General features: G+C 46.7%; 1 protein-coding gene across 1 annotated transcript; it reads right to left on the bottom strand.

Moving 5' to 3' along the window:
• Positions 1-287: 287 nt before the first annotated feature.
• LOC144738858 (bromodomain and WD repeat-containing protein 3-like) lies at positions 288-12052 on the bottom strand. Its single transcript, XM_078621852.1, is given in 43 exon segments — positions 288-701; positions 793-1166; positions 1243-1386; positions 2021-2103; positions 2201-2370; positions 2441-2593; positions 2674-2817; positions 2891-2944; positions 3458-3530; positions 3642-3767; positions 3862-3911; positions 3913-3983; positions 4067-4222; positions 4318-4379; positions 4462-4573; positions 4661-4743; positions 4830-4954; positions 5318-5425; positions 5505-5615; positions 5696-5891; positions 5968-6044; positions 6231-6401; positions 6489-6582; positions 6661-6841; positions 7023-7163; positions 7251-7476; positions 7654-7782; positions 7864-7998; positions 8082-8232; positions 8308-8412; positions 8505-8545; positions 8619-8719; positions 8870-8912; positions 8914-8941; positions 9029-9129; positions 9206-9427; positions 9765-9925; positions 10324-10422; positions 10513-10663; positions 11436-11495; positions 11667-11696; positions 11797-11855; positions 12019-12052. Coding segments are annotated over 43 exon segments (5349 nt in total).
• Between the last annotated feature and the right edge of the window lie 1456 nt (positions 12053-13508).

Here is a 13508-nt window from a genome sequence, read left to right as displayed (position 1 = left end):
GGGAGGAGCCTGTGTGAAGCCGCCTCACACCTGCTCTAAGGCTGAGGTGAGTTGTTCCAGGTGGGGAGGATCCATGGTGACCAGCAGTTCTGTCGGCCAGGAAACAAACTCCTTGGCAACCCGTCCTGAGCACCAGCCATCAGTTGAGTCATCAGCAGTCAGATAAAAAGAAATCATTTATATATATTTATATAATATTTACACACTTGTACAAAAAAATGAAAATCCCTGCAGTATTTCTTGTGTTTGAGGTTTGAAAAGAGGGTGGGCGGGGGTGGGGTGATGGGTCAGTGACCCCAGCCCATCAGGTGACTGACTCGGGCCTTCTCAGTCATGCGGCGTACCCGTCCTGAGCGGGACATGCCCAAGTTCAGAGGGTCCTCCTTGGACCCGTGTCCGTCATCCTCTGACTCGTTCCCGTATGCTACTGTCCTGCGGCCTCGGTTACGTGTGTTGACCTGTCGGGACTTGCACAGGGGTCGTTTAGGACCGTTAGGTGGTGTTGTTGCTGCTGCCGCTGCTGCTGCTGTTGTGGTTGTTGCTGTTGCAGTAGCAGCAGCCCCTTGCTCCACTTCATGTTCCTCCTCCTCCTCCTCTTCAGGTTCCTCTTCTTCTTCTTCTTCTTCTTCCTCCTCCTCCTCTTCATCCTCATCCTCCTCCTCCCGTTCCTCTTCTTCTTCCTCTTCCCTCCTCCTGTTCCTCTTCAGGTCTTACATCCCCCTGTTGTTGCAGCTGCTGCTCCTCCTCCTCCTCCTCCTCTTCCTCCTCATCATCTTCCTCCTCCACCTGTACCAGAAGCTGCACTCGTGCTCTTTTAACTCCCTGTAGATCTTTGTCCTCTCCTCCCTTGTGTTTTCGTTTTCCTGCCACTACAACCGCCATCTTCCCCTTAGCAGAGGGGCGGCGTGGCAAACAAGGAGCTTTGCTGTAGTCATGATCTCCCCCCTCCACGTACTTCTCCATCTCAGAGTCAGAGCTGTCGCTGTCTGATGACGAGGATGACGAGGATGACGATGAGGTTGAGGACGACTCTGACGAGGAGCTGTTTGATCCCGACTCTTCGGTGCCGGGCTCGGGTTGCTGCGGTTCTTGCCTGCGACCAGGTCTGCGTCCCGGCCTACGTTGTGGCCTGGAGCTGCTGCTCATGTGCACATGAAGCTGGTGACCTGCTGAGGACAGAATAGGAAGTTCATTTTCTGCCAACGACATTGTCACACTCGGTGGTGACGTCATTTGTGGTACCTGACTTCTTCGCTGGCGTTGACTGGCCATGGGTCGGCCGAGGCTGATCCTGGGTGACGCTCTCGCTGCTCGTCAGTGAACTAGGCGAAGAAGGCTGTGTCTCCTCTTCTTCGTCTTCTTCTGCCGCGCTGCTCATTTGTTGGGCTAAAGCAAAACACAGTTTGCAAGTTTACAGTCGTTTTTTCCACTCTACAGTCCCAGAACCTTCAACACAAGAACCAAACCTAATTTTGTGACAGTGACACCAGTGATGGGCAAAACAGTTCTATATACAGAATCTGAAGATTCCTTTCAGTAAAAAGATTCAATCAGACTCGTTCACCGAATCTTTTGAATGAATCTTCTGTGAACAGAATGGGAAAATATTAAGCAAGTCTCATGCTCATTTGACATGAATGATGTGGTATGTCAACGAATTCTTTGTGCGTTTGGTGACAGTGATAACGTTAAAAAAAAAAACTGGACGGAGCCACCCACAACGAGGAAGTCTCAGGAGTTTGTCTCTCTATTTTGCAATTTCTGTCAACAGCTTTCTCTGCCGGCCTAGCCAGTGTTTTTCTGTCCATCTCTACTAAAACGACATCACAATAGTGGCACACAGCCATTGCTCTGACAACCCGACTCACATTGAGCAGGAACTGAATGGTAATGGAACCCAATGTGACTAGAACCAAACTGAGTTGAGTAGAGCCAGTTCTGAGCCACAATAATTGGATCAGAACTGAAAAGAATTGAAAAGGCTGATTATGAAATAAGTAAGTAAGATCTGCCGTCATACCCTGACCCGCTCTCTGAGTCTTTGACGAGCTCTGGGATCTTTTGGGCTTTGACACCGTCCTTGACTTGTTTTTCCTTTTGGAGCTAGACGACAGAGAGAAAAACGAAAACAGAGAAAAAACAGTAAGCCGTTTGGTGCTGAGCATTATGTGGGATGGTTTGAATTAACGGGGTTAACTACCTCTGGGATGGACTAGCAGCCGGCGAGCTGCCTCCATTGTGCAGCCTGTTCCTGTACGTCTCCCGCTGACGAGCCCGTCGCTCATTCTGAATGGCAGACTTGTAGTCAGAGATGACAGAGATGATGTTTTTTTCAAAGAAGGCCGACAAGCTGAGGGTCATGGTGTAGATCTGGACACGAAAGAAGAAGAGTCAGGACAGGGATGTCACCCAGATGACGGTGGCTGTGCTGCTGCTTCACCTGGGATTTCTTGTTGGGCGTGTACGCTCTGGAGTTGCTGAAAATGAGACGGATGTCTTTGGCGAATTCCACCGGACTCTCATAATTCCCCGCGACCAGAGTCTCGGACACTGTGCACAGATCCATCGGCGTGTCGATGATGTCCCGGTAGTCCTGAACAAAAACGACGTGTTCAGGGGTACAGGTGACATTTAACGTTGTCATGACGATGTTAGGATTTTGCTGGTCTGTACCGGATACTCAAAAAGATCCACAGGCTGTCTGAACGGCTCAGAATCCGGGGACGAGATCATCCGACGCAGCAGCTCTCGACACTGACTTCGCCACGCTCTCGCATCCAACGTCACACCGCGCTTCTTTGAATTAGAGTTGGTTCCCTGGAAGAGAGAAAACGTCACACATGCTGTTTACCCCTACTGCAGGCGTTTCATCGATCCCGGTCCGTCTTACCCGATGTCCTGAGGATGTCCCTGGAGTGTCAGAGTCTACCTCCAGCTCAGCTGTCTGCAGAGGAGCACATCCAAACATAAATGACTACGCCGTTTACAGTGATCCATCATTTATATGCATCAAGCTTTGTCTCAGATCTCTCTGAGATGTGTGTGCTGTTTAAATACGTCGGCTGTAGTGATCAAAACTGTGCTGTGATCATGATCATTGTGCATCCTGTGTGAGTTTTCATTGAGCTGCATCACGTTCCATTTGCTCGCTGACCACGGAAAAAAGGAAAGTTACTGTACAACTGCATAAGATACAATATGTTGGGGAAAAGAAAGATTTTGTCACTTGATGAAAAACAAACTCAGAAAAAAAAACCCTCATTTTCAATTTATACACGACTAAATCAATGTAACGAATGAACAGTAATGTCATACGGTAATCTGAATGGGAAATGAACTAATATAGTGTTCAATCTATACCACCCCAACACGATCATTGTAAACAAAGTCCAGGTTTTCAAACTAAAAGGAGCCTCCAAAGGAGGTAACAATAAACTGTCAAACACATGAGTCGCACCTCATCCTCTCCACTGCTGATCTCACACTTCAGTCTGTGATACAGATGAAGGATGTCTGTGCAGCTCTGGTCCCTGAACACAAAGAAAATGTGTTTTCCCCCAATCTGAGTTTTATTACGAGCATTAAAACACCAAAGAGGACATAAAAAGCGAATGTCAACTCATGACTCAGCAGATTTGTACCCGATGTAGTGGAGCAGGACGTCTGTCACCATCTTGGCAGCAGCTACGATGGGGCTCTGGGGCTCGTTGAAAGTGCGGGCGTTGTGTTCGATGTAGCGCACCTCCCACATCAGTGCAGAGATCCGCCTGAGGCAGAACAGCAGCAGCAGCACATGACTCTCAAGTCACCACGTCAATGTAGGTTATAAACGTGCCGGTGAGGTTCTGAGCAGCGCTCCACCTGTAGAAACGGTTGTCCAGTCGTCTGCGGATGGTGCTGATGTCGGTGGGGGTACGCCACCACGGTGCAGTACAGAGGGTAGTCCCGCAGATCCACGGGCAACGCAAAGGCCTTCGCTACATCTGTGGACAGACGGGGGAAAGTCGCAGTGAGGCTGAGACGATCACGTTGAAACCAAGTGTTTTTTCATCCCATAGGGCCGTACCGAGTGTCAGGAGCTGATCGATACCGTGGATGATTCGCTCACAGTCTTCGTCCTCTGTGTGCGCCCCCCATTCTCCCTCCTGAGGTGTGTAGAGTAGAGCCTTCAACTCCTCCTCCGCCACCTCCACTCCATCGCCCACGTGATCCGGCAACGCAGCTGATGAAAAACGTATATTCTTCATTGACAAAACTGGGCTCTGGTTCTCCAGACTATGAGATTTTATCATAACATTCAAATTTCATCTAACTGACCTTCTTCTGGAATCGGTTCCATGTCCCAGGGACTCATCTTCTCACACTCACCATTATCCCACCTGATAACAGACGAGGACATGAATAACAACTTCTTCACGCATAATATACATGTACGTGAAATACTCCAAACACTGCACGTACTTCACTGCAAAGCACTGGAACAGGCTGTCCGGGTACTCAGGCTGCAGAGGCTCCTGGGCATCCACGGAGCCGAACCACCAGGCGTCATCGATGATGCTGCGGAACCTCATCCCTGTAGACAACAGAGAGGGCAAATGATCTCAGTGTGTCTCTCAAGTGTGATGAGGAGATACTGTACGAAAGCTGGCGATGGACTCACCCGGCTGCCAGTTGTGCTCTTTAGCCTCATTGTAGAACTGCTGCAACACCAGGAAGTCGATAACATCCGGCATGTCATGGTACCTGAGTATGAGATCACATGACAAATGCATGAATAACATATTTATATGTTTGTCATCTCCATATATTTTGAGGGCATAAACACTCACTTTAAGGAAAAAGAGTCATTTGTCATCTTCCCTGACATCAGGTCCAAGAAGGCCAGTTTGAGGCAGCACAGAGTGGGAGGACCCACTTCATACTTGATCCCAACCACTTTGACTGACTCCTGGTCCTGAAAGAGGCAGAGGACAGTTCATGGCGCGTAAGGACGGAGCCTCAAAACAAAGAGGCAACAGAATATCATCAGATATTTGTTTCTGCCAGTCACTTACCATGTTCACTTACTACCCAATATATTAGGTACACATTGACAAAAATACTGCAGTAGATGTTCCACATAATGAAAGTTTGATTTAAGCTTCTCCTGTGTCAAATTGTTAACGCGTTGCCTACGAAATGAGAAAATAAATCCAACTCACATGAATGTAAATTCAATTCAATGTAAATCCATCCTGGTGATGGGACATTTTATTGAAAGGCTTTTTTATGAGATGATTGATTCGATCCATGAGTGCAGGTGAATGACAGGACTCACCCTGAGGTTGAGCTTGTTCCAGGGCTGTTTCTGAGGGTTGATGCTGTAGGCTTTGGCCCTGCGGACAGCGCGGACGTAGGCCTGATGGCCCTGTTTGAAGTAGATGAGCTGCAGACAAAAACACAACATGCCGGCATCACTGAAGAAGTCATCATCTTCAGGTTGGGACGAAAAGAACGTCTCTTACCTCGTCTCCCATCTGTGGGACAAAAGGAGATCGGCGTGGGACAGTTTCCATGATCCATGAAGGCGGCAGCCATGCCTCCGCATCGAGCCCCCCCAGAGAGGAGGTAGGTTTCTGAGGACATTGAAGATGAGAGAAGACTTCCTCCACACAACCGCTGCAGTCATGTGAAGCAGTCACAGATGCTCACTCACCTGTTTGGTCTCCTTGGGCTTCTTCTTCTTCTCCTCAGTTTCCTTTTTCTTGTCCTCCTTTGCCTTGTCATCACCTTCTTCCTCCTCTGAGCTGCTGTACCCGGACGGCTGCACGGGCCTCCTGGTGGATCGCTTGGGAGGCTGGAGGTTGATCCCAGCGTCGGCCGTCCAGTCAGAATATTCACTTGAAGAATCACTAATGGGGTGGGAGGGTTAAGTTAGGGTTAGTTCTAACGCCATCTTAAAAACACCAACCACTTCAGGAGACTCACCTGGAGCTGCTCTCACTCTGCCACTGAGCTTCACCATCTGAGGAAGCATCACTGGGCTCCGCTCCTTGTGCTGCCTGCTGAACGACATAGAACACGTACATGTTACCGTGGCAGTAAACTGACGATACGAAGCAGTTCATTGGTGAAGTTTGCTAAAATATAGATATATCTGGAAATTCTGATCATCTTTGGTTTATGAACACTTCACAACACTTCAACGGGAGAATTCAGACGCTCATGTCTGGAGGAGAGACGGGACATACATCTCGATCACTGTCCGACTCCATCTGACTGTCGGCGCTGTGTCGACTGCCGGAATTGTGACTCCTGTTCCGTGGCCGTCGGACCTGAGCTGAGCGGGTTTGATAGGAGTGGTGCTGCTGCTTCTTCTTGGTTGGCCGCAGGGAGCGCAGGCGTGACGTCAGGAGGTCAGTCTTCAAAGGTGGAGACGAAGGAGGGGACAGTGAGAAAAACGGAGGCCAGTGAAAGTGTCAATTTGAATTTGAGCAGTGGGAGTGAACCTTGGGTGGACAAGCTACGGGTTTATTCTTCTTCTCTGCATTGTACAGATTAAACTCCACGTCACTTTTGGCTCGTCTGCACTCCTCCATAACTCTAAGAAAATAACAAAAGAAGTGCAATTACTTGACCAAGTATTTTCCTTTGCAGTGAAATTCCCTCAGGGGCCTTCACCTGAATATTCCTGGGGGCACGTCATTGACCACCACTCTGCGGCTCCAGGCCAGCAAGTCTCTCTCAGTAGCCACCTGACTGCGCAGGGTGTTGTGCTGCATCTGCCACACGCCGTCCACCTGCCCGCTCCTGCGTGAACCAGCAGTAGGAGAGGACGCAACCACGTCCCCAGCATCACCGCCTGGGAGAAAGGTTAACAAGGACTAGACATTATGATATGCTACCTTCTGGTCATGTATTAATTATTAAAAGGATGTATTAACCTCTTTCTGCACAAGACTTGCAATTTAAATACAAAGTTCAAAGGAAAAAAGAAATCCAACAGAAACGGTTCAATGTAAGAAGAAAACAGCCACACACACCTTCTGCTTCCCCAGCCTGCTCCTCTGCGTTCTGACGCTCATCCTGCTCGTTCTGCAACTGTCGGATGAGATTGTCCAATAGGCTTTCCCCGTTTTCAGCAGTTTGCTGGCCAACTACCTGCTCAACCAGCTCTCCTTCACCTTTGGAGACAAAGAGGCAGGTCTGAGGTCTGCCGTCAGCCTACATCTGTGCCAGCATTCTGACGGGTGACAGCAACAGGTTCTTACCGTTGGCCATGTATCCGAGCTGGGGTATGAGCTGATCCTCCTTGCAGTTCTCTCGACCGGGCACCAGGCGCTGATAGAGAGGAGGGTGGGGGTTCCCATCAATATCCACCAGGAAGGGTGGAGGCATGAGGTGCGGAGCCTGCTGCGTCTGCTCGTCCAGTACGTAGTTATTGGAATCACGAATCAGCGGTCGGTAATCTGTATGAAAGAACATCTGGTCGGGTATCTGCAGGAGAGAAAGAGCACATTTGTTTATTCACCCGGCACTGACCTTCATCATGGTATCAGCACTGCGAGGTTTTACATTTACACATCGACATGTAACAGTTCTGGGCTGTTGCCTGTAATCTGCATTCATCTGAATCCTTCAAGGGTGGACGCTGAGCGCAAACAGTTCCATTACCTTCTCATACGGTCCGCTGCAGCCAAAGCCAAAGATGAGCAAATGGCCGTGTGAATCAGTGCAGGCAAAGTGTTGCCCATCTGCTGAGAACTTGCAGTCAAAAATAGCACCATGGCCTTGTCCTTCAATCTGGAGAGAAATATTTCCGCATGAACTCCAAGACAGCATGAGCAATAAACAGAAAACTGGTAAACAATCCTGCTGATTTACCATGTTGAAGAAGTTGCGGATCTTGGCTCCTCTGCTCAGGTCCCAGATGAAGATGTTGCCATCGTGTCCGGCAGACAGCATGATGCGGGAGTCAAATGGGTGCGTCTCCAGCACAAAGACCTCATCGTCGTGACCCTTGAGCACAGAGCAAACGTTCAGATATTCTGTTTTGTTTTGGACCCCGAAGCAACTGAATCCATTATTTCATCAGCTCTTACAGACAAAATGTGCAGCAGCTCTCCGGTCTTTGTGTTCCACACTTTCAGCAGGTAGTTTGACACAGCTGTGATGATGATATGATCCGTGCGGTCCCAAGCCACCATGGTCACTATCAGCTTGGTTTTATCATCTCCACTAACGACAGAACTCCTGGGAGGCAGAAATGCCATCAGATAAAACCTATCAAAGGCCTTCAGGGGACATACGTGCTGTTTACTCTTGTACCCTGGGAGTCTGGCAGCCATGTCTAGAGTGATACTCTTCCACTCTTGTTGCTCGTAATGCCAGATCCTGACGGTGCCATCACGACTGCCGCTTGCAAACCTTAGGCTGGACACACACATACACAGCTGTCAGATGTTCCAACGTGTGCATGCACGCATGCACACACGCACACAAAAGAAAGAAACAAAAACACTCACCTGTCACCGTTATTACTAAACTGCACAACCACAACTTTATCCTACACACAGAGAAAGGAGACGTATTAAACATGTTCAAAGGGTACGACGCTGCGACGGTGTTAGCTTTCTGACCGTATGAGCATCCATCTCTGAGATCTTCATAGGACTTTCAGCACCAAGATAGTAAACTCTGATCATATGATCGCTGCCACCTGTCGCCATGAACATGCCACCTATTCACAAGAACAAACTGAATTAAACAGAAGCGTCAAGAGCTCATTCGGCTGACTACAACATCAGCATATCTGCCTTTCCTTTATTGGTGATTTGTAACAGTTGTGTGTATTTGGACCAGAGGGTATTGGGCCAGGAAACACACTTACCACTACTGAAGGAGGAAGATGAGACCTGCACGCCTGGACGTGACCCGCTCAACAAACTTCACTGGCTGATCGCTGTGGAGAACAAAGGGTTAAAAAGATCAAAGTTGGCAGGATCAAGTAAAAAGCTCAGGAGCGAGGTTATACACCTCACATACATACTTGAATTTCATGCTGAGCGAGTGCCACTTCCAGAAACACACCATGCCGTCTGCACCGGTGGAGGCCAGATATCGTGTCGTACCTCTGACTGCAGGACAAAACTAAGACAGAGAGAAAGATAGTTTCTCATCATCAGTCCACAATTCCTTTGAACTGATTCTTTTGAGTCTCCCTCACTTGGATGGACGTGATGGAAGCAGCATGAGCCTGAAGGACAGTGATGGGGGCACAGGTCCGCAGGCACCACACTCTGATGGTTTTGTCACAGCTGGCCGAGGCGATGAGTGTGTTCTCGTGGTTGACAGCCATGTCACAGATCTCTGCTGAGTGGCCGCGGAGTGTTGCAAGGAGCCGGCCGTCATCAGTGGCCCAGATTTTCACCAGGGTGTCATCAGAACCCTAATAAACAACACAGCAGAGACGAAATGAGAGTTTCCCACACTGCAGCATCGATGCATCACGTCAAAGTTCTGCCATAATCAGTTATCTGAGTGGTGGATTCCACAACAATCTCATAGTTGCACTACAGATTAATTTTATGTTTATTTTGTAAATTATTTGAATTATTATATGGGTACTGACATTCTGGTGCTACAGTAATGTACTTGTATCAGTAATATAATAGACTTTGATGTTGGTCATAGTTCAAAAATGGTTCAATATGATGGAAAAACATGGAGTTTGTGTAACAGACCAGCGACTGCAATGGAGTGTGGCCCATAAATAAATTACTCACCGTAAATATCCGGCGACCAGTGCGGTCAAATGCTACACAGTAAACTGAAGAAAGGTGGCCGAGGATACGTTTGTGTATCTTCATGTGTTGGTAGGAAGAAGACGGCATCACCTGGCTGAAACGAGCTGTGCCAGTGGCCTGGCGAGCACCCATGATGGACACTGGTTGTTCAGACACACAAGAACATTAGAGGAAACAGAGCTTAGGTTCCCTGGTGTAGTTTTCTCAACCAGTGGTGTTTGTGAGCTGACTGTTTAAGAGAAACACAACCAGCTTGTGCGTGGTGCTGGTACTTCACAGGTGACGTTAGCACACAAAGAAGAGCAGTAATGTGCCGCAGAGGATGGGGAAGTAGCTACCAAACAACTAAAATGGATGTTAGTTACGCAAACTCAAAATGTTCTGACAAAAAACACTGAATGAGTTTGTTGCCCTCAATGATGCACAGTTTACAGTGAATGTCCAAAAATAACACTCTTCATTTACAAGGAAATGTGGCAGTGAATTCTTGTGTCACGTCACATAAATAATTAAAGAACAGAAAATAATTTTCACCCACCAACATTGGGTGTATTTCCATTGCTCACTGGAGGTTCTGGAGGACGTCCTCGATGGAGTGCAGCAACGGCCGAGCCACGGCATACTTTGTGGCTACAGCCTGAATTAAACAAGCGATGTGTTCAAAATAAATAACTGAATCATGTAAAGAGTAAAAAAATGCAAAGTGAAAGGGAGGGGAAATGCTGACTTCTGGCGGTGCGGAGCAACGACTGCCTTCCCAGCCCTAAAAGAGTCTGGACACCGGGAACGCTGGGTGGGATCTCCTTCTCTATGAGGGGTCCAATCCGCTGACATACGCGGAGCAGATAGTCTGCAGGAATGTGCTGGTTCAAAATCACCTACAGGAGTCAAACAGACAATTAAAAAAAAAAAACAGAATCAGTTGAACTGTGACATGATCTAGGGCAGAACAGTTCAAATTTCGGCCAACATGAATAAAATAAATATCTTATCAAATCAGTGGACACTTATCTAAAAACACTATAGTTTTTAGATCTTACTTTTAATATAAGTTTCTTCCAGCGATAAGCCTGGTGTATTATCCTTAAAGGAGATGATATATACTCGACAATTTACGGTAGACTACAACTTTAAATCAACTGACTATTGTTATTTGTGCGTGTGTTTATTCATGGGTAGTTTGAAATTAACTCAAAACCGAATTTGGTTCTCTTTCGTCGACCCAGAACAGAAAATGTGTGCCATGGCTTTACGCTGCATGCAGCTCATCAATCCTCCGGGAAGGTAAGGCGGGACCCAGACAATCTGGACCAATCAAAAGCTTCACTCTCTATTCTTCCGGTTTGCTCGAATTTCAAACCAGACATTCATTGGCTACACAAATTGACTGACAGCCCAGATCAGCATATCACAGTCTCTGCCTGTGTATTTTCCCCGCCTTCTCACTACACAATAGCAGTGCATGAATCCGAGTTATTTCTCAGCGGTATATAATGTTTAATTGATTTCTAATAAGCAAATAAATCAATTCGTTCAAGCCCTAGTCACCGACTGAGTTGAGGGTACAAATATCAACGGATGGGCAAGTGTTAAAATATAACATACGCGCTATAATTGGCTATATCGTTAATTAAGACAATTCACACTCACCCAATCCTGGAAGGTCCGTTTGTTTACATTTCCGTCCCAACTCCATCGTTGTGGGATCAACTACAATCAAGAAAAAGCTGTTAAGAGATGGCGCAAAGCCGACGGTTTCATCTCGTCCCCGTCAACAGGCTCCGGGAGTTAACCCCCGTTTAGATTGATGAAGAGTGACACACAACCGACCAAATAGGCAACTTCCAATGAGAGTTAAGACTTAAAAGGTGCCGAACAAACCTCATACTCCTCCAGCTCGTCGATCAGAATCTAACAACAAACAGACATAGCATTAGCTGCTAGCACTAACTACCTTTTAACACGATTAAACAGCCGATGAAAATCAGTGTTTGGTTTATTGATCGGTTACCTGTGCTGCTTTTTTACAAGGTCCAGACTGTAGAAATCTGGCAATAAGGAAATACAGTTCTGAAACGAAAGAGGGATGTATTAGCCTGGTACTTCTCTTACCATGTAGCCGTGCTAACTTAGCTCGTTGCACTCGGTTACTTAGCTCTCCGGGTGACACACAACTGCAAACTGTGGAAATATTAAATGCTTTGCCTTGAAGAAAAGGGGGCTCTGTACTTACCACTTTCGGTTTGTGAACACTGTTCTTTTGCCATCACTTGATAAGCGAGGCGACATGAAGACAAACTGATGTTGTAGCTTGCGCGCTAGCCGCCGGTTAGCTAATAGTAGCTTGGTGAGTGTGGCTAGCTAGAGGAGGCTAGTAAATAATGGCCTCCTCCTTTCTCAAGTTGTCCTCCGGCCACCTGGTGCTTTGTGTTAGCGCCTCCCTGCGGTCGCAAACGACAGTGGAAATTCGGTTTGGTGAAAATAGCGTGAAAATGTGACATTTACATTTTCACGTCAACAATTTTACACTGGCATTAGATTGTTGTCAGTGTCAAATAAACAAACACAGTTGTTGACATTTTTAAAAATCATTTTATTATGTGTATTTATTTTTTTCCAAAAAACAACCTTAACGTAACGTAACGTAACGTAAACGTAAAACAGTTTGCATTGTCTTTGCCCAAATGTGCTGTATAAATACATTTTCCTTGCTTTGCCTTAGGATTCGCATTTATTCCTGTAAAAATATAAAGGCTCTTTCAGTTTTATATTTTCATACTTATACATCATTATACCTTTACAAATGATATGATATGAATGCTTTATTCAGTGTTTCGCAGTGTAGAGGACAATAATACTGATAAATAATGAAATGATGGCGAAGTGAGGTGAGGTGATTTCACGAGACAAACTCACTTTTGGAAGAAAAAAGAAAATAATCTATGTCAGGTGGGAATTGATCAAGATGTCTTGTAACACTGGTCCACAAAGTTAAAATGGAGGTGCATGATCACTGATGTCATGGCCTGGAATTCGATCTGTAAGGCAGATTGTTTATCAAATCATGGTTCTGCACACACACACACACACACACACACACACACACACACACACACACACACACACACACACACACACACACACACACACACACACACACACACACACACACTCACGCAGTCCTTCTCTTCAGTGGACATAAAAAGGAAATTCTCTTCAATAGCATCAACAGGTCCCGTGTATAATCTGGCAGGAGAACACAGAGAGCACACACTCCTGTTCGATAAGGTGTGTGTGTGTGTGTGTGTGTGTGTGTGTGTGTGTGTGTGTGTGAGTGTGTGTGTGTGTGATAATCCAAATCAATGTTAGAACATACAGCAGGAGATGTGTCTGAAATTGATGCTTGAATTATTTGGATTTGGTTTGATTTTGTATTAAATTTAAAAGAAGAAGAAGAAGAAGAAGAAGAAGAAGAAGAAGAAGAAGAGATGACTGACAGAGATAAAGTCTAAAGACTTTTACTTTTGCATGTTTCACTGCAGCTCATGTTATTTGTATATTTAAATGGAGAGAATACACACACAGCTAAGACATAGACTCACAGAGATATAGACACGCGCGGGCACACACACACACACACACACACACACACACACACACACACACACACACACACACACACACACACCGAGACTCTCGGAGATAGACATGGAGACACAGATT

The sequence above is a fragment of the Lampetra planeri genome, unplaced genomic scaffold (assembly GCF_965212315.1).
Source record: "Lampetra planeri unplaced genomic scaffold, kcLamPlan1.2.h2 scaffold_1191, whole genome shotgun sequence".
NCBI classification, from domain to species: domain Eukaryota; kingdom Metazoa; phylum Chordata; class Hyperoartia; order Petromyzontiformes; family Petromyzontidae; genus Lampetra; species Lampetra planeri.
The sequence above is the reverse complement of the archived record's forward strand: the minus strand, read 5'-3'. Positions and strand labels throughout refer to the sequence as shown.